Source organism: Lipotes vexillifer, unplaced genomic scaffold (genome assembly GCF_000442215.2).
Source record: "Lipotes vexillifer unplaced genomic scaffold, Lipotes_vexillifer_v1.1 scaffold297, whole genome shotgun sequence".
Classification (NCBI taxonomy): domain Eukaryota; kingdom Metazoa; phylum Chordata; class Mammalia; order Artiodactyla; family Lipotidae; genus Lipotes; species Lipotes vexillifer.
This window is the reverse complement of record NW_006772098.1, coordinates 993,646-1,019,046: the sequence shown is the minus strand read 5'-3', so window position 1 is coordinate 1,019,046 and position 25,401 is coordinate 993,646. Positions and strand designations below refer to the sequence as shown.

The 25,401-nt window shown below is 34.8% G+C and overlaps 1 protein-coding gene across 1 annotated transcript in view; it reads left to right on the top strand.

Annotated features, from left to right (window-relative positions):
- MALRD1 (MAM and LDL receptor class A domain containing 1) overlaps positions 1-25,401 on the top strand; it is a 608,458-nt gene that overhangs the window by 375,576 nt on the left and 207,481 nt on the right. Inside the window, exon 29 of the mRNA XM_007447298.1 lies at positions 7,855-8,038. Coding sequence (XP_007447360.1) covers positions 7,855-8,038 — 184 coding nt within the window. The remainder of the gene's footprint in view (positions 1-7,854; positions 8,039-25,401) is intronic.

The following is a 25,401-nucleotide window of genomic DNA, read 5'->3' as shown; positions in this document are numbered from 1 at the left end:
GGAATAAATGACAAGCCCCTCAAAAGGACAAGAACACAATTTTTATGCTTTTACCTTTGTAGTTAACACGGATCTGTTGGCTTAGGTGTAGGTTCTAGGATCACCATTTTTGTTTATCCTTTGTTTTCTTTTGCTTCTGCTTTGTTTTCCTCAGAAGCCTGAAAATTTTGTTCCACTGTTTTCTATATTTAATATTTCAGTTGAGAGGACCCTGATTACCAATATAATTCTCATTTTTGGTAAGTCAACAACTTCCTATGTCTGGAAGTTTGAGACATTTTCTTTTAAACTCTTGAGTTTAGAGATTTCACCAGGAAGTGCCTTGATCTTAAAATCTTGAGTTGTCCCTATCTCAGAAATTTTCTTTTATCGTTCTTTCTGATTATTGCTCCTCCAAAATCTATTCTCTCTTGTTTCCTGGAACTCTTGCATTCAAATGTGGACTTTCTAAATCTACTCACATCTCTTATCTTTTCACTCACAATGTTTAATTCTTTTTATTTTTGCATTTAGCATTTTTGCATTTGTTAATAATAAATGTTATTACAATATAATACCAACAACTAATGTAGGTTCTCTGTTAACATTACTTATTTTAATCCTCACAGCAATGCTGTGAGGTAAACACATTTACTCTCCATTTTATAGATGAAATAACTGCTAGTAGGGGCAGAGCTCAGGTTTAAACCTGACTGTCTGACTTCAGAGGCTGGAGGCACATCAGTATGACGTATACTGTATTTTGAGATAATAATTCCATTTCATCTTTCATATCTCATATTTGGCTTCTAGAAGTTTCAATCCTAGTTCAGTTTTTTTCTGAAATCAATTTTTTAATATCCCTCAATCCTTCATGTTCTCAAATTACCCATTCCAACTACTTCTTAAACTTCCTTAAGATTTCTGGTAGTTTCTTTTTTTAAAAAAAAAAAAAACAATTTTAGGTTTACAACAAATGAGATTTCCCATCTACTCCCTGCCTCCCTCATGATCAACATCACTCACCAAAATGGTACATTTTTTTTTTTTACTAAGTATATTAAACCTACTTGGATACGTCATTGTCACCCAAAGTCCATTACTTTAGGGTTCACTCTTGGTGTTGTACATTCTATGGGTATGGACAAAAGTATATAGTGGTATATGTAATACCATGCTGAGTATTTTCACTGTCCTAAAAATCCTATGTGCTTTGTCTCTTCATCTCTTCTCCCCCTCCTCCTGGTGACCACTGATCCTTTTACTGTCTGCATGATTTTGCCTTTCCTAGAATAGTTGAAATCATATAGTATGTAGCTTTTCCAGATTGGCATTTTTCATTTAGTAATATGCATTTACATTTCCTCCATGGCTTGATGGCTCATTTCATTTTAGCACTGAATAAAAACATCCCATTGTATGATTGCACCACAGTTTATTTATCCATTCACCTACTGAAGGACATCTTGGTTTCTTCCGAGTTTTGACGATTATGAATAAAGTTTCTGTAAACATCCATGTGCAAGTTTTTGTATGGAAATAAGTTTGCAATCTTTGGATAAATACCCAGGAGCGAGATTGCTGGATCATATGATGAGAGTATGACTAATTTTGTAAGAATCTGCCAAAATGTCTTCCAAAGTAGCTCTACTCTTCGGCTTTTGGCTTTTCCACTAACAATTTGAGAATTCCTGTTGCTGTACTTCCTTACCAGCATTTGGTGTTATCAATGATCTGGATTTTGGCCTTTCTCATATGTGCAGTAGTATATCATTACTGTTTCAATTTGCTTTTCTCTAATGACATATAATGTGGGGCATCCTTTTATATGTGTATTTGCTATTTGTATATCATCTTTGGTGGGGTATCTGTTAAGGTCTTCGCCCTAGTTTTAAACCAGGTTGTTTGTTTTATTTTTGAGTTTTAAGTGTTTTTGTGTATTTTGCATAACAGTCTTTCTCAGAAATATTTTTTGCAAATATTTTCCCCCAGTTTGTGGCTTGTCTCTAATTCTTTTGATTTTTGCCTTTCACAGTCTAGAAGTTTCTAATTTTAATGAACTCCAGTTTAAGAAATATTTTTTTCATAGATCATGTCCTTGGTGTTTTGTTGTATCTTAAAAGGCATCATTATCCAAGAAATTAGAACATTCTCTAGCATCATATACAAAAATAAACTCAAAACAGATTAAAGACCTAAATGCAAGACCGAATACTATAAAACTAGAGGAAAACTAGGCAGAACACTCTTTGACATAAATCACAGCAATATTTTTTTGGATCCGTCTCCTAGAGTAATGAAAATAAAAACAAAAATAAACAAATGGGACATAATTAAACTTAAAAGCTTTTGCCCAGCAAAGGAAACCTTGCACAAAGCCTTTTAAAACTCTGATTCCATCTGTTTTTAAAATTCTGCTTTAGATGTTATATGTTATTCAGTTTATTCTCATCCTCTAGTAGATATTTGGCCTCTTAGAGTCTAGTTACTTTGGCCTGTGAACTCTTGCATCTATAGTAATGTGAGGTGCTCTCTGGTGATTTAGGAAAAAGCAGAATACCAGCCCTTTGCCTGTGTCCATCCAGGTGAATTTAAGGAAATGTGAATGAAGGGTGAGCCTTAGAGCAGAGAGACCTAAGTACCACAAAACAACTATTGATCACTTCCATTATTTTCCACTGGGCAGCATCTCTTCTGCTATCATCATTTGAACCTTTAAATATTGGAAGCAGAAGTGTAGGTGGCAAACTCTGTAGCTTGTAATTCACATCCCTAAGAATTTTAAGGGGAATTGGGTGGGAAGAGTGGACTTATCACCTCTTCATTTGAGCAAGGTTTTTAACTGCTTTGATACCTCACAGATATTACAGCCTGAAGTTGAATTACTGTTTTCTGAAGAGTCTGGCAATCATTGTTCCAAGCAAGGAGGAAGGAAAACAGGACCATACAGGAGCTCTTGACTACAACCTACACTCTTATTGCTATTTCGAGCCACCTTCTTCCCCAGACTGCTGCAAACCACCACCATCACCACCCCCACTCTTTGACACCGGTGTTCAAGACAACGTATAGCCTTCCCAGGTTTTTCTCAGTTTTTGTCTCTTTCTTTCTTTCTTCCTTCTTTTCTTCCTTCCTCCCTTCTTCCCTCCTTTCCTCCCCCCCTCCCTTTCTCCCTTCCTTCCTTCCCCCCTTTCTTTTTCCTTTTACTGTTCCCCAAATCCATCCTTCCCAATAGATTCTGTAGTTTTTCAGGATTGATAGTGGGTGATGGAGCCACCAGCCATTGTCAGCTCATCATCCTGACAATATGATTGTTTCTTTGTATTATCAGTAGTCAGAAAACAGTAATGGCGAAGTATCACCATTATAACACACACTGTAATATCTCTAGAGATAAATTTATAATGTGTTAAGTTATTTATATTAAAGACTATAAAATTTTAGTTAGTAGCATAAAAAGAGACCTAAACAAGTTGAAACATAAATGATATCTCAGGGTAAAATAATTTGATATTTAAATATTTCAGTTATGCATTAAATTATTCTAAGATTCATTTGGGAGAGTGAATGTATGAGAAAACCAAAAGAATAAAAAAAAATTTTGAGGCTAAAAATGTGACCTATTAAATTATAACATTAAGGTTTAACCAACTCAAGTGTAGAAGGCTTAACTCCCTTTACGTGTCTTTATTCTCACCCATTTATAATATTTATGCCTTAATTATTTCCTTTATATACATTTAGAATCATATTAGACAGTGTTTTAATTTTTCTTAACCAATCAAACATAACTTAGAAATTAAACAGGATAAGGAAATTTTTTTGTATTTACTAATATCTTTGCTATTTTTTCTTCCTTCCTGGTGTTCCAAGATTTCTTTTTTTTATCATTTTCTTTCTGTTTAAAATGCTCCTTTAGCCATTCATTTAGGGTAGGTCTACAGGTGATGTATTCTTTTAGTTTTCCTTCATTTAAAAAAAAACTTGGGAGGAGAGGTCTTGGTGCCCTTGGGGCATGATATAGGTGAAAGTCTAGGCTCTCTGGTCAGCCTTTGCTATTGGGAGTGGGGGTCAGATAGTAATTTTTCTATGGTATTTGGCTGTTGTAGAGCTATTATTATCTAAATATTTTCATTCTCGCTGGACTTCCCCTTTCCTGGTCCCTTGGCTAAAGAAAGTAGTCTGCTCAGGTTTCATTTCCAGGTTGTCAGAATTTTGTGTCAATGTTGGAATATATGATGCAAAAGGAAAAGCTAGGAAACTCACCACCTTGTGCTCCCGTGAGTCCCAAGGTCCCTAGCTAATCTGCCTTCTCTCCACGTTTCAGAGTCTTCTTCTGTTTATACATAATTATATATGATCTCCAGGGGTTTTAGTTGTTCATAGCAGGAGGAATATAGAAAAGGAAGTCCACTCAAATCTTCCCAGAAGAAGAAAATCTAGTGGCTTAATAAGTATGACATTGATGGAGAAATAGAAATCAGAAATTCACCTAGAAACTGTAGAAACAGGTTCAAAATATGTTAAAGGTGTCAGTGGAGGAAAGAGTTTTGATCAATTGGCTTTGGAAATATTGGTTCATAATTTGGGGATAATTTATATCTTTACCTCAAACATATGAAACAAATTCCAAGTGGCTATACTCCATTAATACATATCTATAACTTGAAGTGGCTCTATCTTTTTAGCATTTCTTATTGCCTTTCTTTACATAACCCAAAGGGAATGAGACTGACATAAAGCAGGAAGACAAGCATACTGCCAAAACAAATATGCAATACATAAGGTAAATCATCGATATGCGTAATACTTTCGGGAAATAAATTCAAAGTTGTGTAAAATGTTGAATTGTAAGAAGAAAGTATTTTTTCAATTTCTATAACTTAACCATTATTGTATTAATGTCTATTTTTTACAGTTATTAGTGTGTTTGCTCACTTTTCAAATGTTTACTGCCTTGGGTTCTTGAATGTAACAACCACATGAACGCAATAAATGTATCCTTGGGCAGTAGCAAAGTCATGATTGGAATTGACAGATTTTTCTCTTCAAGTATTTAGAAAGAATTGCTATCAGAATTTTAACTAAATACAGCAACAATATGTGCAGAACAACAATTGGGGGAATGGATATATAACCACTTCTTTAAAAGTTGCTCTGTTTTATGTTTCTATAGTAATTTTATGGTAATTTACTTTTATGACTCACCTCTATTAAGTGATTACCATCACAGGGTAGGCTTCCTCTCTTTTCACCTTCTTATTCCTGGTGTCTAAGGTGGTATATGCAACTGTGTGAGCATCAAATATTTGCTGAATAAATGATGAAAAGGACTGGCTGGATAAGTCAATAAATAAATAAATCTCCATTGCACATTTGGATTAATACTTTTGATAATTATGGGAATATGATTTGGTATGTTATATCCAGAGTTGAATGAGAGCAAATATATTAGAATGATATATTACAATAACCCATTATTAGGTTGATCCATGGTTGGTTTTCTTAAAGACTTAACCCTCATGTTTTTTCCTACCACATAAAATGACAATGAGTATATTATTTAAATCTCATTTGTTAGAAAGCCAGGTGTCAGAGTAAAGAAATGGTTTGTATTTTATTGGTTAAAGTGATCACACAACCTTCTTTGTTGAAAACCCTTTTGGGGATTGGCATAGTGTATGAGTTGCTGAAACCGACTAATAGGAAAAATTAGCAAAGTGAATTAAGTTTGTTAATTAAAACAGACTTTTATCTATGCCTGTTATATTGCTAAGTGTTAATGCCCTCTACTTTAATCTTTAATTTAACTAATAATTCCTTTGGTTCCAAATCACTAAGACATCACTGACAGGCAAAGACTAACGTTGAAAAAGCTTCTCTTCCTTAGTCATTAAAAAGATACGAAATTCCATTAATAAGGTGTGACTTTCCCATCCCCTTCAATGAAGAAGCCACGTGTGTCTCTGGGTGTAAAAATGTGTTTGTTGTTTTGGGGAGGATGTTGAAAGCTCTATCTATGCACTGTTAGTTGTTTTGCAAAGTTAGTTTTAGAGTAACTGATACAGAGTTCTACTTTCTCTCTGTTATTCTACAGAAGAGCCGCTTGATTGATCTGTATCTCCTTTAACAGAACAAGGTGTCAGCCACATTTATTAACATTAGTTCCCCTAAAGCATGGATCTATGAATGTGTAACTCTTTTGGATCCCCTCTTCAAGCATTTCTCTTTTTTTCTTTAGTGTACATTTTTTTTAAAAATCCGTAAATTATGTATATCACAGTTGTGTGCTATAAATCAATTGGAACATCTTGCTTGCTTTTCTAGATGCCATTCCATTAAATATTCTGTTCCACTGTTTTGATTATAAGCTTCAGTGACAAAGTTTACTTGTGAATTCATCATGAAAACACAATACTGGACCCTGAAATATTAATTTTGGGGGCCTAACCATAAACATAATTTTATATATATTTTTTCTCTTTCTTTGCTATATATCCATCATCATGATGTGTTAACCTCTAATCCCCAATAAGGGCTATGCCCAGAATAGCAAAGAGCAACATATACAGTCTAAGCCTTGTCCTTGTGCTCGACTTATATTCTCTTTTACTCTTGGTATAATTTTTTTGTGTCATTAGGGTTATGCTACATGTCATGTCATACCATGTCATGTCATGTTATACAGGGATTGTTCATATATTAGGATATTGTACTGCTAGCAGACCAACCTTAGACATTCAGAGTGTTACTGACCCAGGTTCTTGAACTCTTTAATCAATAGAAATTGATAAGAGGTCAGACAAGAAATTCAGGCAAGGCTTTCTTGGGACTCATGCTACAGCACAAGCGAGTGAAAACAAGTGCCAGGTTCCCTTGCTCGCTCCCTGAGGCGGTGGCGGGGGGGGTCCCTTAAATGGTATGAGGGTATGGGGTCGGGCTGGAGGAATGGCTTAGGTGGTCTGCCCACCCCCTTGGTGGTGCTGTGTGCAGGAATCATGCACAGTCCCCTGCTTTTGCTCCTGGCACCTCATAAGTGGCAGTTGGGTTTCAGTCTTTTTGTATCTTATTGTTCATAATTTGCCTCAACTGTGCATGTGTGCGTCCCTTATAGTTTCTTTGTATTCTGTTGCTGAAGGAAACTTTTGTCTCAAGAGGAGATATTTAAATAATTTTTCTTAGAAAATTAATTTTTCCTTTACCATTGAATCATTTGGTTATAAAATAATTATTGTTGGTGCTCATATAATAATTATAGTAGAATTTTATAAATATCCAAAATCATATAATCATATAATAGAATTTTTGAAATCTGGTCCTAGAAATGATCACTTTCCCTCTGTGCTCAATTCACTTCACAATTTCTTATCATATCCATCAGGGATATGTGATTTCTCCCACATATTCCTCCTCTTATCTCTCTTTTCTCTTTCCTTATGTAAGTTATTTAAGCTCTGTAAAGGAAGGTGCAATACCAATGATTCAAGAATGTGAGTAGAAAGTTGGTGGAAAGGGTACCTAGAGCTGTAAACCCAGGGCATCTGTAAACTGTTCAGATTCCATCAAATATCCATTGAGAATTTTGTGTGCAAGCAAGGAGAAGTGGATTTAACTGAGTAGAAGCCACTTTCTAACAATGATGTCTCTGAAAATAGCGAAACAAGTTTACTGCTAATCTTGCTAGTATAGCTTTTGGGAATACCTAGTAGATTAATGAGCCTCTGTTTTGATGAGGTAAAATATATCATGAATATTATCAGTTTTTTTAATCAGTTTTCACTGATCAAATGCTTCTGTTCTAAATAATTGTTGTTGTTTGTTTTTTCCTTCTTTTGTGTTTAATTATCTGCCTAATGCAAACTTCTTTACCTTCAGACAGAGAAAGGACTATCAAAAGTATGGCAAGAAAGTAAGCAGAACTCTGGTGATCATTGGCAAAAGGCTGTCATCCTTCTAGGAAAGTTAAGGAATTTTGAAGTCATATTTCAAGGTATCAGAACAAGGGATCTGGGAGGAGGAGCTGCAATTGATGACATTGAATTTGAAAACTGCATGGCTGGTAAGTTTCTGGAAAGCACTGCCATTTGGAAGCACATTTATAATCTAGCCATTTTATCTTTGCTTCATTTATAAAATGTTCTGCAGTTACGTATTTTGTACATACGTAAAAGTCAATCGAAAGAGGTAATTTCATAATGGTTGAACTTAGTTGCATGTTAAGAGATAATAGTTTCTCCATCCTTTAATTACACAAGTAATTCCTCTCTTCCTTCTGCATCATCCCCTTTCTAACACGCAGCAGTGTTGTCCTTTGAATTAATTTTCAACAAAATTTAAAATGTAAGCCTAATACTCACATACATTTATGTAATTTAATTCCTTTAAATGAATCAGTAAAAAGGGTTAGAAAGCTGGAAGTTAGTGGATATATAAGAAATACATGCAACCAAGTATAATTCAAGCAGAACTTAAATTGAGAGCTATGCTTAAGGGATTTAAAATGCTACCCTAGCAAGTGAATAGTAACTTGAAAAAATATGCTATCACTTATCATGCTTCTAAATGTGAAGTATAATTACACTTAGATTTTCTTTACAAAACTACCCAGAAAATGTCAAAAATAATTATAAATACATTTGTACAGTTTCACAGCTGGCAAAGTTGCTTTCTGAGGAGTCATTCTATCTGATTTCTAAAATAGTACAGTGTGATATATCCTGCCCATGAAAGATATGCCTTCTGTGGTTTCTTACACTGATTCACTTAGAGGCAAGCCCCTGGGACTGAAGAGCTAAACCTGAATGCTGTTTAATTCTGTTGCTGCTTTCATATTAAAATATCACTACACCAAGGCAGTGCAAAAATGTGACTTTGGTTTTTGGTGCTGTTAAAGCATTTGCTCTCTTTATGACCAGGGCTGGTGAAAAGGATTCTGCTTAGGCGTCAGTCTTTTGGAGTTTGAGTCTCTCCCACACACCCCACCATGTTTCCAGCAAAGGCAGCTGATACTCAGCTACTATATATATATATACATATATATACATATATATATATATATATATATACACACACACATATATATATACATGCATACATACACACATATGTACACACACATATACATAGGTACATACATATTACATAAAATCTGAATTCATGCACCCTAGGTGAGCACAGGGGTCACAGAGCTCCAGGTCTCTATGTCAAGCAAAAGACAGGGTTTGGGCTTGGAGATGTTTAGGAGAGGGTTCCTGGACCACAGAAAAGGGGATCTGAAAATATAATCATGAAAAGGTATCTTAGAACATGCTTTTTAAACTCTTTTCTAGTAACTTTCCTAGTAATATGCTAAATTTCTATTATAGTTTGTTACTCAACTTATAAATGATTCTGGCAAGTTCAAAAGGAAAAATTCTTCAGAGCTTTTTCTAAGATTTTTAGAAAGAAAGAAGCTTTTATTAAACAGGAGAGATTCTTTTCCTCTCAAGGGAAGCAGAATGATTCTTGGATGGGCTGATTCAGGACAGAAGAAAAATCAGAGCTATTATCCCAGCTCTGCCAAGTTTCATGTAGAAATGTGGACTATTTCTTTCCCTTCTTCTCTTAAAGTCCTGTGAAAATTTACATGATTATAACTCATGTCGTTCAAGTTGATCAAACATTCACCGTACTGACTAATACTTTAATGTCTTATACATTTAGTGATATACTACTTTAAGGCTTTCTTTGTTATAAATAAAAAGGCAAATTTTGGTTAATTGTAGTGAATATGGTCAACTGTATGTCGAATATATTTTAGGAAGAAGTAACCATTTTTTAAATAGCCAGGCTGCTACAAATAACGAGGATTTTCAGATTATGTTTCAGTTAAGATAGGAAAAAGAAGTATTTTGCAAAAGTTTAAAAGACGATGTTTGGAACTAAAAAACAATGATATTTTTTGTCCCCCTAGTTTTTATATGCCAGTAAAATAGGAGTGCTGTGAAAAATGAGTAACAAGAAAGCAAATTAGAGCATAAGTTACCCTGTGTTGTTTTCTAGTATTGCCAATTTGGAAGAGAATGGTATCTGACAAAACACCTAAACATCAGAGAGGCAGTGTAGAATAGTGGTTAGGAACAAGGTGTCCAGTCGGACTACCTGGACGTGGAATCTGGCTCTGTCACCGACTAGCTTAGGTGAGTTTCTTCATTTCACTTTGCCTCAGTTTCTTCATCAATAAAATGGGGTTGATAAAAATAGCACTTCCATCATAGATTTCTGTGAATGTTAAATATGTTAATATATGAGAAGTGCTTAGAATAGTCTTGGCACGTAGTAAAATTTATGTATTCCATTTTATTGTTATATTCCATCATCATCATTATTAACTATGCCATATTTTCAAGTGGTGCTTTATTGCCCCATATTAGGAAACCAGCTTCAAATCATATGCAAACCGGTCACCATAAAATCTATCATGGAATTGTTGCTGTTCCCCATTTGAGATGAAGAACTTAAAAAGTGACAGTGTTGGGCTTCCCTGGTGGCACAGTGGTTGAGAGTCCGCCTGCCGATGCAGGGGACACGAGTTCGTGCCCCGGTCCGGGAAGATCCCACATGCCGCGGAGTGGCTGGGCCCGTGAGCCATGGCCGCTGAGCCTGCGTGTCCGGACCCTGTGCTCCACAACGGGAGAGGCCATAACAGTGAGAGGCCCGTGTACTTAAAAAAAAAAAAAAAAAAAAAAAAAAAAGTGACAGTGTTTATTTCTCTGTCACATCCTGCCAATCACAATAGAGCATGTACTGTACAATACCATTTATATGAAATGCCCAGGATAGCAGATGTGTAGAGACAGAAGTAGATTAGTGGTTACTTAAGGCTAAAGAGCATGGGGTAGGGAGTGACTGCTAATGAATATGGGGATTCTTTATGGGGTGATGAAAATATTCTAAATTTTTATTGTGATTGTAATACAATTTCATAAATATACTAAACCCATTAAATTGTAAACTTTATATGGGTGAACTTAATGGTATGTAAATTATACTTCAATTTTTTAAAAGTATTTTAAATGATTTTTTTAAAAGTCAAAGCCTAGTTAACAAACCCTATAAGCTATGGAAAACATATGCAACAAAATTAAGTGAAAATACATCCCTATAAAACCCAGTATAAACAGGATCTGTATGCTGTTTATGTCTATAAGAGAGAAGCCAGGAGAATCATGAAAGGGCCAACAGATATTCACTGGAAAAATGCAGTCACGTGGTTTGAGAATGACAGGTAACACTGGGAGGGGTTTCATCCACTTTTAGAATAAGTGGGTCCAAGGGGTCTGTGGTTAGGTCTGTGGGGCTAGAGCAGTCTAGACCCCATGAAAACTCAAATGGATCCATCAGGATTCCTTTCTAGGACAGTAGCCCGCATTCAAAAACAAAACGAAAAATGAACAAACAAATAAAAACATCCCTGGGAGTAGAATCAAAATTGAATAGACTAAATACAGATGAAGGATAGTGAAGACCCACATCAAAGAGTTGGAGGAAATAGAGCCAGAAAATTTCAAAAAGCAAATCCTATTTTTATAGATTTATATAGAATCTATAGACTTATAATCCTTTTTAGGGTCCTAACAGACCACCTCTGAAATTTTTCTTGGACTTTCTGACAACTCTGTAATCTTTGCATATTTTTTTAGACTTCAGAGTAATGCAGAACAAAGTTTTAAATTGATTAAGAGTGAAAGTGGAGAAGGTAGAGGATATAGATGAGATATATATCTGATGGTTATCTACCTTACCTGCAAATAAGAAAGCTACTTTAGCTTCATATGTATTTTTTACTTTCCATTCAAAAACACATAACTCAGTTTATTAGATAATATTTAGTACATGGCCAACATAAAGCTAGATATATGCTTTTTTATTTCTTTGCATTCTGAACACATCATGGTGCTATCTTCAATTTACTATCAAATTTATTGTATTCTTCTAAAAAGAAAAATAAAGTAAAAGAATATGCATATCTTTGTTCTGTCCAAAGATACATTAAGAAGCATATCTCCTTTCTGGAAGCAAGTAGCTTATTCATTTTTAAAAAGTGACATTATGAATTCAGTATTTCCTCTTTTTAAATTCAAGTTGATTTAAAGATGATTTGTACAAAAATCTTATAAAATGCAACCACCATTCTATGGAATAGAAAAGTAGAAAGAGAATCCATATAGAGAGGAAAGGAATATTCCATCACTGTAATTTATAAAAGTGCCAATTCTAAATTTAAATGGTTACTCATTTTCAATCAACATTAGGTATTAAGTGCAATCATTTATTACATACAATCCTCCAGCTGATACTTATTGAGTCTACTATTAATACTAAATAGCATTTATGTCAGCTTTGCAACAAGACCATTAGGTGCAAATCCTGGTTTACCCACTTGCTGCCTGCTCCGTGGTTTTAGGTAAATTATGTAATCTTCCTTTGTCTTATTTTTCTCAGCCGGAAAATGGGAAGAATACTGCTTCCACCTCATAGAACTCTCACAAGGATTAAATCATTTACTTTATACGAAGTACTTTGAAGAATGCATGGGGTACAGAAAGCACTGAATATTTTTGGCTAAAATATAGATGAACAACACTGGCAAAAAACTTGACATTGTTCTAGCCACAACACCTTTAAACATATCAACGTTTAAAAGCTTGTTCTGTTCCATTCACATGTCCAGCAAGCCTTTATCGCTTGGCTAGTCTGCAGAAAACTCTGTGCAATGGACTGTGTGTACCTCCTCGGAGAGGGGCTGAAATGCGTATGTCACACAGCATTTGGCTTTCCTGATTTTTCCGCTTCCACTTTCACTGCCCCTTTCTTGACGCCCGGCATTTCCTCCTCTTCCCTGTGTGCCTCTCCCCTGCCACCATGCCTTCTGCTGCCAGGACTGCTCTGTGAACAGTCTCCAAGACACTGGTAAACCCAGGACCTCAGGGTGGGAGCCGATAACATTATAAGACGTTGCCTTTTCCACTGAAAAATCTAGAAGGTCCAACTGAATGATGACCAGTTTTCCATTGGGGGAAAAGGAAGAAATAATTCAGGGACTAGCAAATGCTTCCAAAAGTCAATAAAATCTTCTAAGTAGACAGTAGCCCAGCAGCTACTCTGTCTGTCTCTAAATTCATACAGAGCAAAGCACATCATGTTCCCCAGATAATCCTAAATGTGAAAGGAAGGAAATACCTTGGGGATAAAGTAAGAGAAGACAGAATCATTGTAATTTCAGATGTTTAGTACATTGTCTTCACACATAACTTGAAAAGACTTTCCTTTTTATTGTAACCCCTTAAAAACTGTATGTATGACTCCTAAGTGTGCTGTCAGCAGTAATAGATTTGGAGTGAAAAATAGTGGCTTGATGATAATGATTTCAGTGCAGCATCTCTCTGAATTAAACTTAACTTGGGAGATCACAAAGCAGTGATTGCTCTATACAGAGTTCACAAATACGTAAATCTATGCACAGAACCCTGTAGAGTGACTGCAAAACTTAGCTTCTTTACTTAGTTTAGGTGAAAAGCTGTATTTCTTCTCATCACATGAGTGTTCCAAGTGCTGCATTTAGGCCTCCCACAATTTTCTCTTAAAGGAAATGTGTGTCAGAAAAGAAAAAAGAAAGGAAGATGATAGTCAGTAGAAAAAATAAATATCTCACCCTAATGAAATAATTAAAAGTGACTTTTATTTTTAATAACTAATGGCCAGATAATATGTAGTGCTGTATAATGTAAGGGTACATAAATGATGGATGAATGGGTGGGTGGATGGATGGATAGATAGATGGACAAATAGATGGGCAGACAGATGGATTAATAGAAAACATTTATTCAAATCTTGTTATATGTGTGAAAATTCAGAACAGAGCCTTCATTGAGTTACATTCTGCTGGCAGATGCAGACAGTAAGCAAAGTAATGTGTAATACTGTGTCCTGTAGTAGTAGGTGCTGTGAATGATATAGGGAGAAGGTGAGGGAGAATTATTACCCTGATTAGAGTTGTCAGAAACAGTCTCTGAAAGTTACAGTTGAGCAAAGGCTTAAATGTACTAAGAGGCAACCACGCAAATGCCCTGAATACAGCACTCCAGGTCTCGGGACCAGCAAATCAGACTTACTAGGAGGGAGCGTTTTGCTGGAGCAGAAGAAAGTAAGGGTGGGGAGATGGCAGGGGGCGTCATCATGCAGGACTTTGTCATCAGAAACACCTGCTCTGTACTAGCGATCATCTCACAGCACAGAGGGTAAGCAAGCAGACTCTGGAGTCAGCCTTCCTAGGTTTAAATCCTGTCTCTGCCACTTAGTTGCTGTGTGACCTTGAATAAGTGCTTATCAACTCTTTACCTCAGTTTCTTTATGGCAGTAAAAATCGAACCTACTTTATAGGGTAATTGTGAGGACTTAACAAGTTAATATATGCCAAGAGCTTTGAACAGTAACTCTCTTCGTAGTAACTACTCAGTAAATGTTAGACATGATTATCATTGAAATCCTCACTATCATGTTAAATTTAATCTTCATTACAACTCTGGAAAATTGAGGGATCCAGAGGTTACACTAAATAATACCAGCCAGCTTGATTTCTTTACTGATGCTTAATGGCACAGAAACAGCCATATTTAGCCGTAACAGCATAGAATACTACTAAAATCATGATGAATACTATGGCGTAAAAGCAATCAGACAACACCTGCCACATCTAGTTTGCCAGTAGTTTCAAATGCTCTTGAAAGAAAACAGGCAATATCAGACATATCACTTGTACTCCTAACAACGATGTGTTTTAGTAACACTAGTTGAAATATTTTAAACCTGGTAAATGCTGTTTTTAAAAAATTTAATGTTCAACCAGTCTTCATTGTTACAGACTTGTTTTATTTTGGATTCAGAAAGTTTTTCAGTAAGTGGAGGGAGGGAAAATAAAACAGACTTCGTGAACGAATGTTATAGGACTTGAATGAGATCCAGTTCACAGCAGTTTCTTTCTTTATCTGATTATACATAACTATTTTTATTCTAGGTTTTCTTATGCACCTTTTGTACATAAGGCTAAAAATTTCTGCCAAGAATTGATGTAATTTGTTAAATATATTCTATATGTCAGAGCCAATTCATATCTTTAAATTAAACGTGATACTTTCTGTGAAACTTTATCTGTTGGCTGCTGACATGCCCAGTGGTTCTCAAATAGTCCTGAAAAAGACGATGAAAAAGTAGTCTTTACTTGAAGTAACTACTTTACATTTCTGCAAATATCTTTTCTTGATTAACAAAAAGTATCAAAGTCATGCTTAAAAATATTTCATTATAATAAATATATATCCTGATTATATTCCTCTCCCAACTTACGTATCAGTATCAACAAGATATCCATCCATACATAAATGCATATTTACTAAGTACATACTGTATATTGTGCAGAAATTAAGCATTTCGTCTTTTCAGTCAAAGAAAGGTAACTAATTCTTATTGATTCAAAAGTTTAATTCTTTATCTAAAGGGAAGAATGGTGATCTCAATTCACTGATTTATAAACAAATTACTACAAAATTTTTAAACCTACCATTGTACGTTATAGAGATATTTACTATTTTCAAAATATCCATTTTCTCCCCCATGTGTCCCAGACCCTTTCAGGTAGGTGGATCTGTGTAAAAAAGCTCTGGCCAGAGTGCTGTGAGGAAGTGAGGTGTGTCACTTCCGGGTTGAAGCATTTCCAAGCTGGTGCACAACCCACCTGGTCTCCCTTCTGCTGTTGTGGTAGAGGGCACCTCATTTTCCAGGTGATGTGTCTACATCTGCCTGGTCCCCTCGAGTCTGTAGAGGGAAGTCCCTCTGCCAACTTGTTTTAGACATATAGAGCAAGTGACCCAAAAAACGGTGTTTTTGAGATACGGAGATTATTTTTTAAGTGTCTTATAATCTAGTCAGATCTAACTAACACACCATGCAATTTCCTACCTTAAATAGAAGAATATTATTTACAGTTAGGGCTATGATATAAAAAATATATGTACCCTTCAGATTCTAATACTCCAAATATGTTAAGAAAGAACATCTAACAGCATCCCTGGCTCCAGTCTTACGGAGAAAACAGTCAGAAAATGAAGTCCACACTAAACAAAATTCAAAACCAATAAGTAGAGAGAGTCTTTGTGGCATCAACCCTCTCCTTCCAGTCATTGACAGCTGTAGCCCTCACTTTGCTTTACTGCTTGAATTGATTTGAGCCAGGCCTCAGGGGAGAGACTTCCTTGTCATGGTCAACCAACAGCATTGCTCTTCATTAAGCCTGAGAGCCAAGTTATTTGCTTCTCATAAAATCAGGGAATAGATTCTTATTCCTGGTTCCATGACCATATTTTAGACAATAGAACTAAGTAATTGAGTTTATTATATCTTTAATCAGCTATTTTTAATTAAAAAATCAAAACCATGAATGGATCTAATTACTTTAATGTTGTGTTCAAGGCAATCATTATTATATACCTAGAAAATATCAGATATTACTTTATCTTCCAATAATCTTGATAAAATTAGCATTTTAATTTCAAAAGGTCTACATTTAAAGATGTAACTGTAATCATATCATAGTGATAAACTGAATATTATAATTAATGTGATTATACTTGATTATAATCAAGCACAATGATATAACTTGGCTCATTCATAATATTAAGAAAATATAATTACTTGAGCATACGTTTTAGTAAGCCTTAAATAGCCCTTGAAATGTCCCTATGTTCAAATGAAGGCTACTGTAAATCTGAATCCTAACATTATCCTCTATTCATGCAATTTCTAAGTAGAATTTGTTTCAATTACATTTCCCCATTTAATATCTAGGTCAGTAAGACCATTACATAGAGAATTTGTGACAATATGGCATTTCAGTTTTTACTGAATTATGTTTTATTAATTATTTTCTAATCAAAATGAATATTAATGTTTATCAATAAGACTTCCATTTTACACTGATATATATTTTTTTTCATTACACTATTGAAAGATAAACTCTTCAGTCCTGAAACAAATGTGTTATTATGACTGAGTAATATTCCATTATATATATATATATATATATATATATATATATATATATATATGATATACAAGCTAAGGTGTACTCAAAATAAGTAGATGTGGAACTCAATAAATTTATATCCAGGTGGTTCAAACATAAATAGGTTTCAACTAAATCCACAGGTATTTATACATGCACAAATATTAGGCCAGGGCCATAAACCAATTTTTTGTCTATGTGATGAAACACACACACACATGCATATACACAGAGGCATGCATGAGTTTCTAAAAAGTCTCCTATTTTGAATGATCACATAAAAGGGCTTATGGGAAAACAGGATTAGGTCAAACCACTATAAGCATAGATAACCGAGTTATATAGCACTAGTATAAACAAAAGCAACCATAATAAAAATACAGGCACAGTTTAAAGCATTTTAAAATCCTAATAAATAGAGAAACTTTTCAGCAAATGTACTACTTTACCCAAAAAGGTGGGTAGGGTACGATGCAAGGAATCTTGATGAAAGGGTGGTGTAAAAAAGAGTTTAAGGCTGTTGAATTATGGAGACATGGGAAGAGTGACAAAAGACCAGGAAAAATTTTAAAAAACATACAACAAATAAACATTTCCAAAAGAGAGCATGTGGAGAAACAGAGAAAAGAAAGACAGGGTGAGGTGCATACTCAACAGCCCGTCGTCATTCTTCTGTGGCTCTCCAGCTCAGCTGGGTTAGTGTCCTTCCCTTTCATCTGCTATGCATTGGAGGCACAAGACATTACTGTAGAGGGAAGAATCATGCAGGCATCGACACAAATTCTGTGTTGTATTGACTTAATTCCTTTGCTGATTAGTTGCATACAAACTTCACTGTTTTACAGACCTATATAGCGTACGTGAACTTCAAGAAAATAGAAGGAAACTAATATATATTGAACACCTACCATTGTGGGTGACATCATGAAACTAGACCCAGCACATCTCTTTTAAGAAGGGAATAAAGATGTCTAATACAGAAAGGGTTCTTGAGGGATTTGAGCAAAATGAGTCACACAGATTGTTTGGAAAGTTGCCTCAGAGGAACTGGGAAATACAGTTTTAAACTGTTGATTAAAAGGTCAGGAAGGAGCTCAGCAAAAAAAAAAAAAAAAAAGTGTGGTTTGGATTTCTTTCCACTCATTTACTTTTTGGCCTTTCAGTCTTTATACATCCTCATGATCATTTCTGGGAAACTCTAGTTTAATTAGGTCTAGTTTAATTGCCAGTAGCGTCAAATATAAAGAGTTTATTTAAAGGGTATGAGGAACCTCAGGAAACCCGAGCTCAGGAGTGCAGTTCAGCTTCAGGAAGGTTCTAAAACCAGGGATTGAAAAGAGGGAATTGAGCTCTAATCTTTCTGTGCCTCTTGTCTCTTTTAACTGCTTCCCTCTGCACATCTGTTTCGGGCCCCTCTCTGTGGAACCAGCTTTCTATGCTTCACCATACATAGGCAGAAAATGTGACTACACTGCAGGATTCAAGAGCCTCAAAACACTGTTGCAAAAACCCATTAGTTATATTTCTAAATTCTCTGGTAGGTGATTACAATTGACCTATCTTGGGTCAAACAGCCATCTTCAGACTAGTTAACTAGTCTAATGTCAGGAATATGTACAAACATGCCTACTGAGCTCCCACCTTGGTGACCATATGGATGAGGGGATGAGAGGGAGTCATCAGATGAAGGGAGTGAGGTAAACAAGTCCCCTCTAGACTCACTGAACACGTATTCTTAGAATAGTATTCATTCAACAAGTACTCATACAATACCTCCACAAATAAGTACACAGATAAGTTGGTTATTCCAATAGATGGCTGGTCTAATGGAGTAGGTAAAAAGTAATAAATTGTGTTAGAGTATTGCAATAGAAATAGAGAGGGAAAGATGGCTGAATGAACTAGTCGGGGGAGACACTAGTTCAGGATGGATGCCAGTCATGATGTCAAGCTCCCAGCTGGCAGGAAAAAAATAAGCTAGGAGAAAACAGCAAAGGGCACATACCAACTGTCCTTTAAAAGGTTTCCTTGAAGCTGTTGCACATCAATTCCACCTATAACTAATTAGCCAAAATTTTGTTGCATGGTCAAACTGGAAGGAAATCTATGAAATGTGTTTATTCAAAACTAAGGATGAGGAAGGAAATGGACATTTGTTTAGAGAATGACTAGCCTACCACCAGTTCCTACTAGGTAATATCCCAGCCTAAGGGTATACAAAATTATGATTTTAATATATATTGTCAATAAGAATGATTATTAAAATGTAAATTTCCACTGGCAACCCTTCATCCACTGTTGTTTGCTGTTTCTTCACATGCCACCCGTTAAGGTTGCTTATTGCTTTGTTCTCCTCAGCCTTTGGCCGTGTTCGCCTGTCTCCATAATTCAACACCTTAAATCTTTCTTAAACCCCCATCTCTTCCATCAAGATTGCTTTCCCTTTTTAGTTTAGATAAATTAATTTATCTATTTCTTTAAATCCTGCTCAACATTGGTTTTCATTCGATTTCTGCGAGGAGTTTTTTTTTCTAATTTAGTAGATAAAATGATATAGCATTTTAATTTACATATGTGGTTAATAATGCAGTTAAATCTCTTTCTTTAAGCCAGTAAGCCTGTTGTTGGTCATTCACATTTCATCTTTTGAGAACTGCCCATTCATTTCCTCGTCAAAAATTTCTGTTGGGCTTCCCTGGTGGCGCAGTGGTTGGGAGTCCGCCTGCCGATGCAGGGGACACGGGTTCGTGCCCCAGTCCGGGAAGATCCCACGTGCCGCGGAGCGGCTGGGCCCGTGAGCCATGGCCGCTGTGCCTGCGCATCCGGAGCCTGTGCTCCGCAATGGGAGAGGCCACAACAGTGAGAGGCCCGAGATCCTGCATGCCACACAGCAAAAAAAAAAAAAAAAAAAAAAACAAACTTTCTGTTGAGCTGTTTGCTTCTTGTATTGATTTGGACATGCTTTTTCTTCACTAAGTATATAAACATTCTTTTATAAGATATATATTAAGTATATTTTCCTTGCTTTTTATTGTCTTTTGATATTGTTTGTGGTACTTTTGATAAAAAACATCCTCATCCAATTTATTTAATCTAATTTAATCAAGATTTTACTTTATAAGTTTGCTTTGTTGTTTAGCTTAAGAAACACCCTCAGATTAAATACTCTTCAGGTTCCTTTCTGTTTTCCATCTTTACATTTTGGTGCTTATATTTAAATGTTCTCGAACCATGCTACTTCATCACCACATATATTTTTATTAACTTTAATTATGCTTTATATTTTTGGTGATTCCTTCTTCCCAAGTGTTCTACCAAAAAGAAAAGTCACTGTAAGATGGTTTGTTTGTTTGCTTTTTCCTTTGCAACATGCTGGTACATTTTACTTTCCTAGTATTGTAATCGACTCTTTTCTTTTTTAATCTGTTGTACTTTGCACTGAGGGAACACCCTACATTCATTTCAGTTGTTTAGTTCTTAGTGGTTAATTAGAATTCTCTTAAGTGTCCCAATCTAGTGGAAATTAAAATGTGGAATTAGGTGATTATCCTAATTATCAAAGACTCATGGGAATTCATTTGGAAGGGTGATGCTTTCATTTTCTTAATTGCTTTACATATAAGCATAGCCCAAAGTATTAAAAGGATCTTTTAATCTATAAAAAGCTGAATGTGTTGGTTGAACTAATTAAAAAAGAAAACAAAAATATGAAAGTATTAATAAATTAATAATTTTATTATTCATTAATTGATTTTTTACTCTTGTTAATGTATTTCTAGGTCAGTTTAGTGTGTTATTTTATGCCTAGATATATTTTTATAGGTTGAATCATTGAAAGTTATCTCATATATTAAATATTATAAACACATTGAAATGAAGTTTAGTGGAACACAGCTTTCTTTGAGCATTGGATGCGATTGCCCAATACGTTATGCAATGTCTGAAAGAGATATTAAGAACATAACATATGCTCAGTAAAGCATATGGAGGCCTTCAAAAAGGCATAAAACATAGCCCCAGTGTTTAGATGATCTGAAAAATTCAGAATCTCCAACTTTCCAGGATTGGTCAACCTCTTTCTCTCTCTCTCTCTCTCTCTCTCTCTCTCTCTCTCTCTCTTTTCCCCCACTCTTTCTTTTTTTCTTTTTCTTTCTTTTTTTTTTTAACCATGTTTACTTCCTACTGTGAAATGCATCAGTGTTTGTGGCCCTTAACTCTGGCCTCACACCAAAATCTCTTGGGGAGCTTAAAAGAATATCTCTTCCCAGGCCCCATTCCAGACCAATTAAATCATTATCTCTGGATGTGAGTTCCAGGCATCCATAATTTTTAAAGCTTCAGATAATTCTAATGTGCAGCCAGCTATATGAGCCCTTATTATACATATAAAAGTGTATTTTAAATGTGTATTTTTAGCTTAATATTAAAATAAAATGATTCCCCCAAGTTACTCTACAGAAATTATGCATATTACCTGTACTTCGGAAATCCTTATATGCACTCTCCAATCATATATTTTTCCGCTAGAGGAAATCATTACCCTGCTTTTTATGATAATCATCTTCTTGAATTTAATTTTAGTTTTGGCATAACTATATTCCTAAATCATATTATTTAATTTTGTCCAGTTTCATACTTTATGTAAATAGAGTCATACTGTAAAACTGTATGTATTTTTGGTGACTTGCTTCTGTTTTAGCTAAAGTTTTTTTGAGATTCTTCACTATGCATGAAACTGTGACTCATTCATTACCTCAATTTTATGTATTTATGAATGAATATTCCTAGAATAAGAAAGAATTTAATTCTATTTCTAATTTTTGCATTTACTGAAATAAATGCTAAGAAACCATATTCACATAAGATAGTGATGTTTGTTAAGACTGAATTTTGTTACAGCATCATCCTTCAAGTGCTTGAACTGGATTGCCAAAAATATAAGTCAAAAATCACAATATTTTATAATCAAAAATTATTTTTTGATCTACCATCTGAAAACTAAGTCACTGTTCAAATTTTTGGAAGCAACAAGTTAGAAACCACTTGACTTATAAAAGCATTTTTTACAATATAGTCAGTAGAATTATTCATTCTCTCAATTTCTGGGAATAATATCCAAGAATGATTTACCTAACAAGACTTAAAAAGACACTATTAGTAATCCTTTTTACTCTTTCATTTAGTGGCTCCTTTTTTAACATAATATACTCAAAGATACAAGAAATTTGAAACAAATAATATACCTTTGTCAATTATTTGTGATAAAATAAGTTTATTCACCACATGATTCAAGCATACTTTACATGTTACTAAACAACCAGTGGGTCACTGAAAAAATCAAAGAGGAAATTAAAAAAACAAAAACCTGGAGACAAATGAAAATGGAAACACAACAATCCAGGATCTATGAGACACAGCAAAAGCAGTTCCAGGAAGGACATTTATAACAATACAGACCTACCTCAAGAAACAAGAAAATTCTCAAGTAAACAATCTAGCCATACATCTAAGAGAACTAGAAAAAGAAGAATAAACAAAACCTAAAGTTAGTAGAAGGAAAGAAATAATAGATATCAGAAATAGATGAAATAGGAACTAAAAAAAAAAAGAAAAGATCAATGAAACTAACAGCTGGTTCTTTGAAAAGATAAATAAAATTGTTAAATCTTTAGCCAGACTCATCAAGAAAGAAGAAAAAGCACCCAAATTAATAAAATCAGAAATGAGGACTTCCCTGGTGGCGCAGTGGTTAAGAATCCACCTGCCAATACAGGGGACACGGGTTCCAGCCCTGGTCTGGGAAGATCCCACGTGCTGCAGAGCAACTAAGCCCGTGTGCCACAGCTACTGAGCCTGTATGCCACAACTACTGAAGCCCACATGCCTAGAGCCCGAGCTCTGCAACAAGAGCAGCCACCGCAATGAGAAGCCTGCACACCGCAGAGTAGCCCCCGCTTGCCACTACTAGAGAAAGCCCACATGCAGCAATGAAAACCCAATGCAGCCAAAAATAAATAAATAAATTTATTTAAATAAATAAATAAATAAATAAATAAAATTTAAATAAATAAATAAATAAATAAATAAATAAATAAAATAAAATCAGAAATGAAAGTTACAACCAGCACCATAGAAATACAAATGATCGTAAGAGAGTACTATGAACAATTAAACTCCAATGAAATGGACAACCTAGAAGAAATGGATAAATTCCTTAAAACATACAGTCTCCCAAGACTGAATCAGGAAGAAAAAGGAAATATGAATAGGTCAGTTACCAGTAATAAAGTTGAATCAGTAATAAAAAACAACAACAACAAAAGTACATGAAAAGATGGCTTCACAGGTGAATTCTACCAAACTTTTAAGAAGACATAACACCTTTTCTTCTCAAACTATTCAAAAAAAAATTGAAGAGGAAGGAATGCTTTCAAACTCATTTTAAGAAACCAGTATCACCCTGATACCAAAACCAGACAAAGACATCACACAAAAAGAAAATTACAGGCCAATATCACTGATGAATATAGACACAGAAATCCTCAATAAAATATTAGCAAACTGAATTCAGCAGCACAGTAAAAGGATTATACACCATGATCAAGTGGGATTCGTTCCAGTGATGCCAGGATGGTTCAGTATCACAAATCAAGCAATGTGATACACCACATTAACAAATAAAGAGAAAAAAATCATATGATCATCTAAATAGGTGCAGAAAAACTTTAGACAAAATTCAAAACAGTTCTCATTTTCAAACCAGTGGGTTTTCATCATAATAAGCCTTAGTATATTTTTAAAATTTACATAAGTGTGTAAATACACATCCTCATGACAGCTGTCGCACTTCTAGATGCAATAATTGCTGAATATTAATTTATCCCTTATTCCTTATATATCTCTTTTAAAATATGAAAGTTTAATATCCTAATATCCAATAGTATTCTCCATTTTAATGGCAATATCCTATATTCTATGTAAATCAAGGTTAAATGTTTTTGGCAATCCAAAGCTTGTTTGTCAGTAAAAATGTTCCCAAATTTAAGCAGAGGATAAAGTCAGGCTCTGCCATAATACCTGCTCCTAGAACAGTGCCTATCAGTAGACAATCAGCAAATATTTTTAATTTTTAAAAACATTGTGGCAATATACACAGAACATAAAATTGACCAGCTTAATCATTTTTAAGTGTACAATTTAGTAACATTAAGTATATTTACATTGTTGTACAGCCATCACCAACATCCATCCAAGAAATCTTTTCATCTTGCAAAACTGAAACTCTACCCATTAAACAGTAACTCCCCATTTTCCCCTGCCCTCAGCCCCTGGCAAGCACCATTCTACCTTCTTTCTCTGTGAATTTGACTACTCTATTTTCCTTATACAAGTGGAATCATAAGAGTATTTGTTCTTTTGTGACTGGCTTACTGTGCTTAGCATAATATCTTCAAAGTTCATCCATGTTGTACCATATATCAGAATTTCTTTCCTTTTTAAGGCTGAATAATATTCCATTATATGTATATACCACTTTTTATTTATCCATTCATCTGCCAGTAGACACTTGGGGGATTTCCCTGGCGGTCCAGTGGTTAAGACTTTGCCTTCTAATGCAGGGGGTGCAGGTTTGATCCCTGCTCAGAGAGCTAAGATCCCACATGCCTCACGGCCAAAAAAAACCAAAACATAAAGCAGAAGCAACATTGTAACAAATTTAATAAAGACTTTAAAAGTGGTCCACATCCAAAAAATCTTTAAAAGAAAAAAATAGACACTTGGTTTGCTTCCACGTTTTGGCTATAGTGAATAATGCCGCTATGAACATGGGTGTGCAAAAATCTGTTCTTGTTCCTGATGTGCTGAAATGAACATTTAACTTCTGGCTATTAACAGTACATCAGTCATTTTTCTATGGACGTGCATGTTTCCCTAGCTTCCACTGTGAGCAACGCTAATTTGTATCAAACTTTCGTACTTGGATGGGAGCTTAAAAATATCAAAGTTATTTATATTTGTACTTATATATTCAGATTTTTTAATTTTAAAATATAGCTTTATTTTTAGTTATGAATGCATTGTTAGTAAATAGCATTGTATTGTAAAATTGTTTCGTGCTAATATTTTTTCCCTTCAATCTCATGAAACGCCATCAGGCTGAAACATTCTTTGAAAATAGGGAATAAAAGAAGTGAGACTTTAAATGACCTAAACATTGTGATGTTTCTACTATCACAACTTGCCCATGTATACTTTTGAATGTCAAATAGAGGGAAAGATGCAAAGCTCTATCTTCTATAAAGCATGGAGTGTGGTTGTGAAAG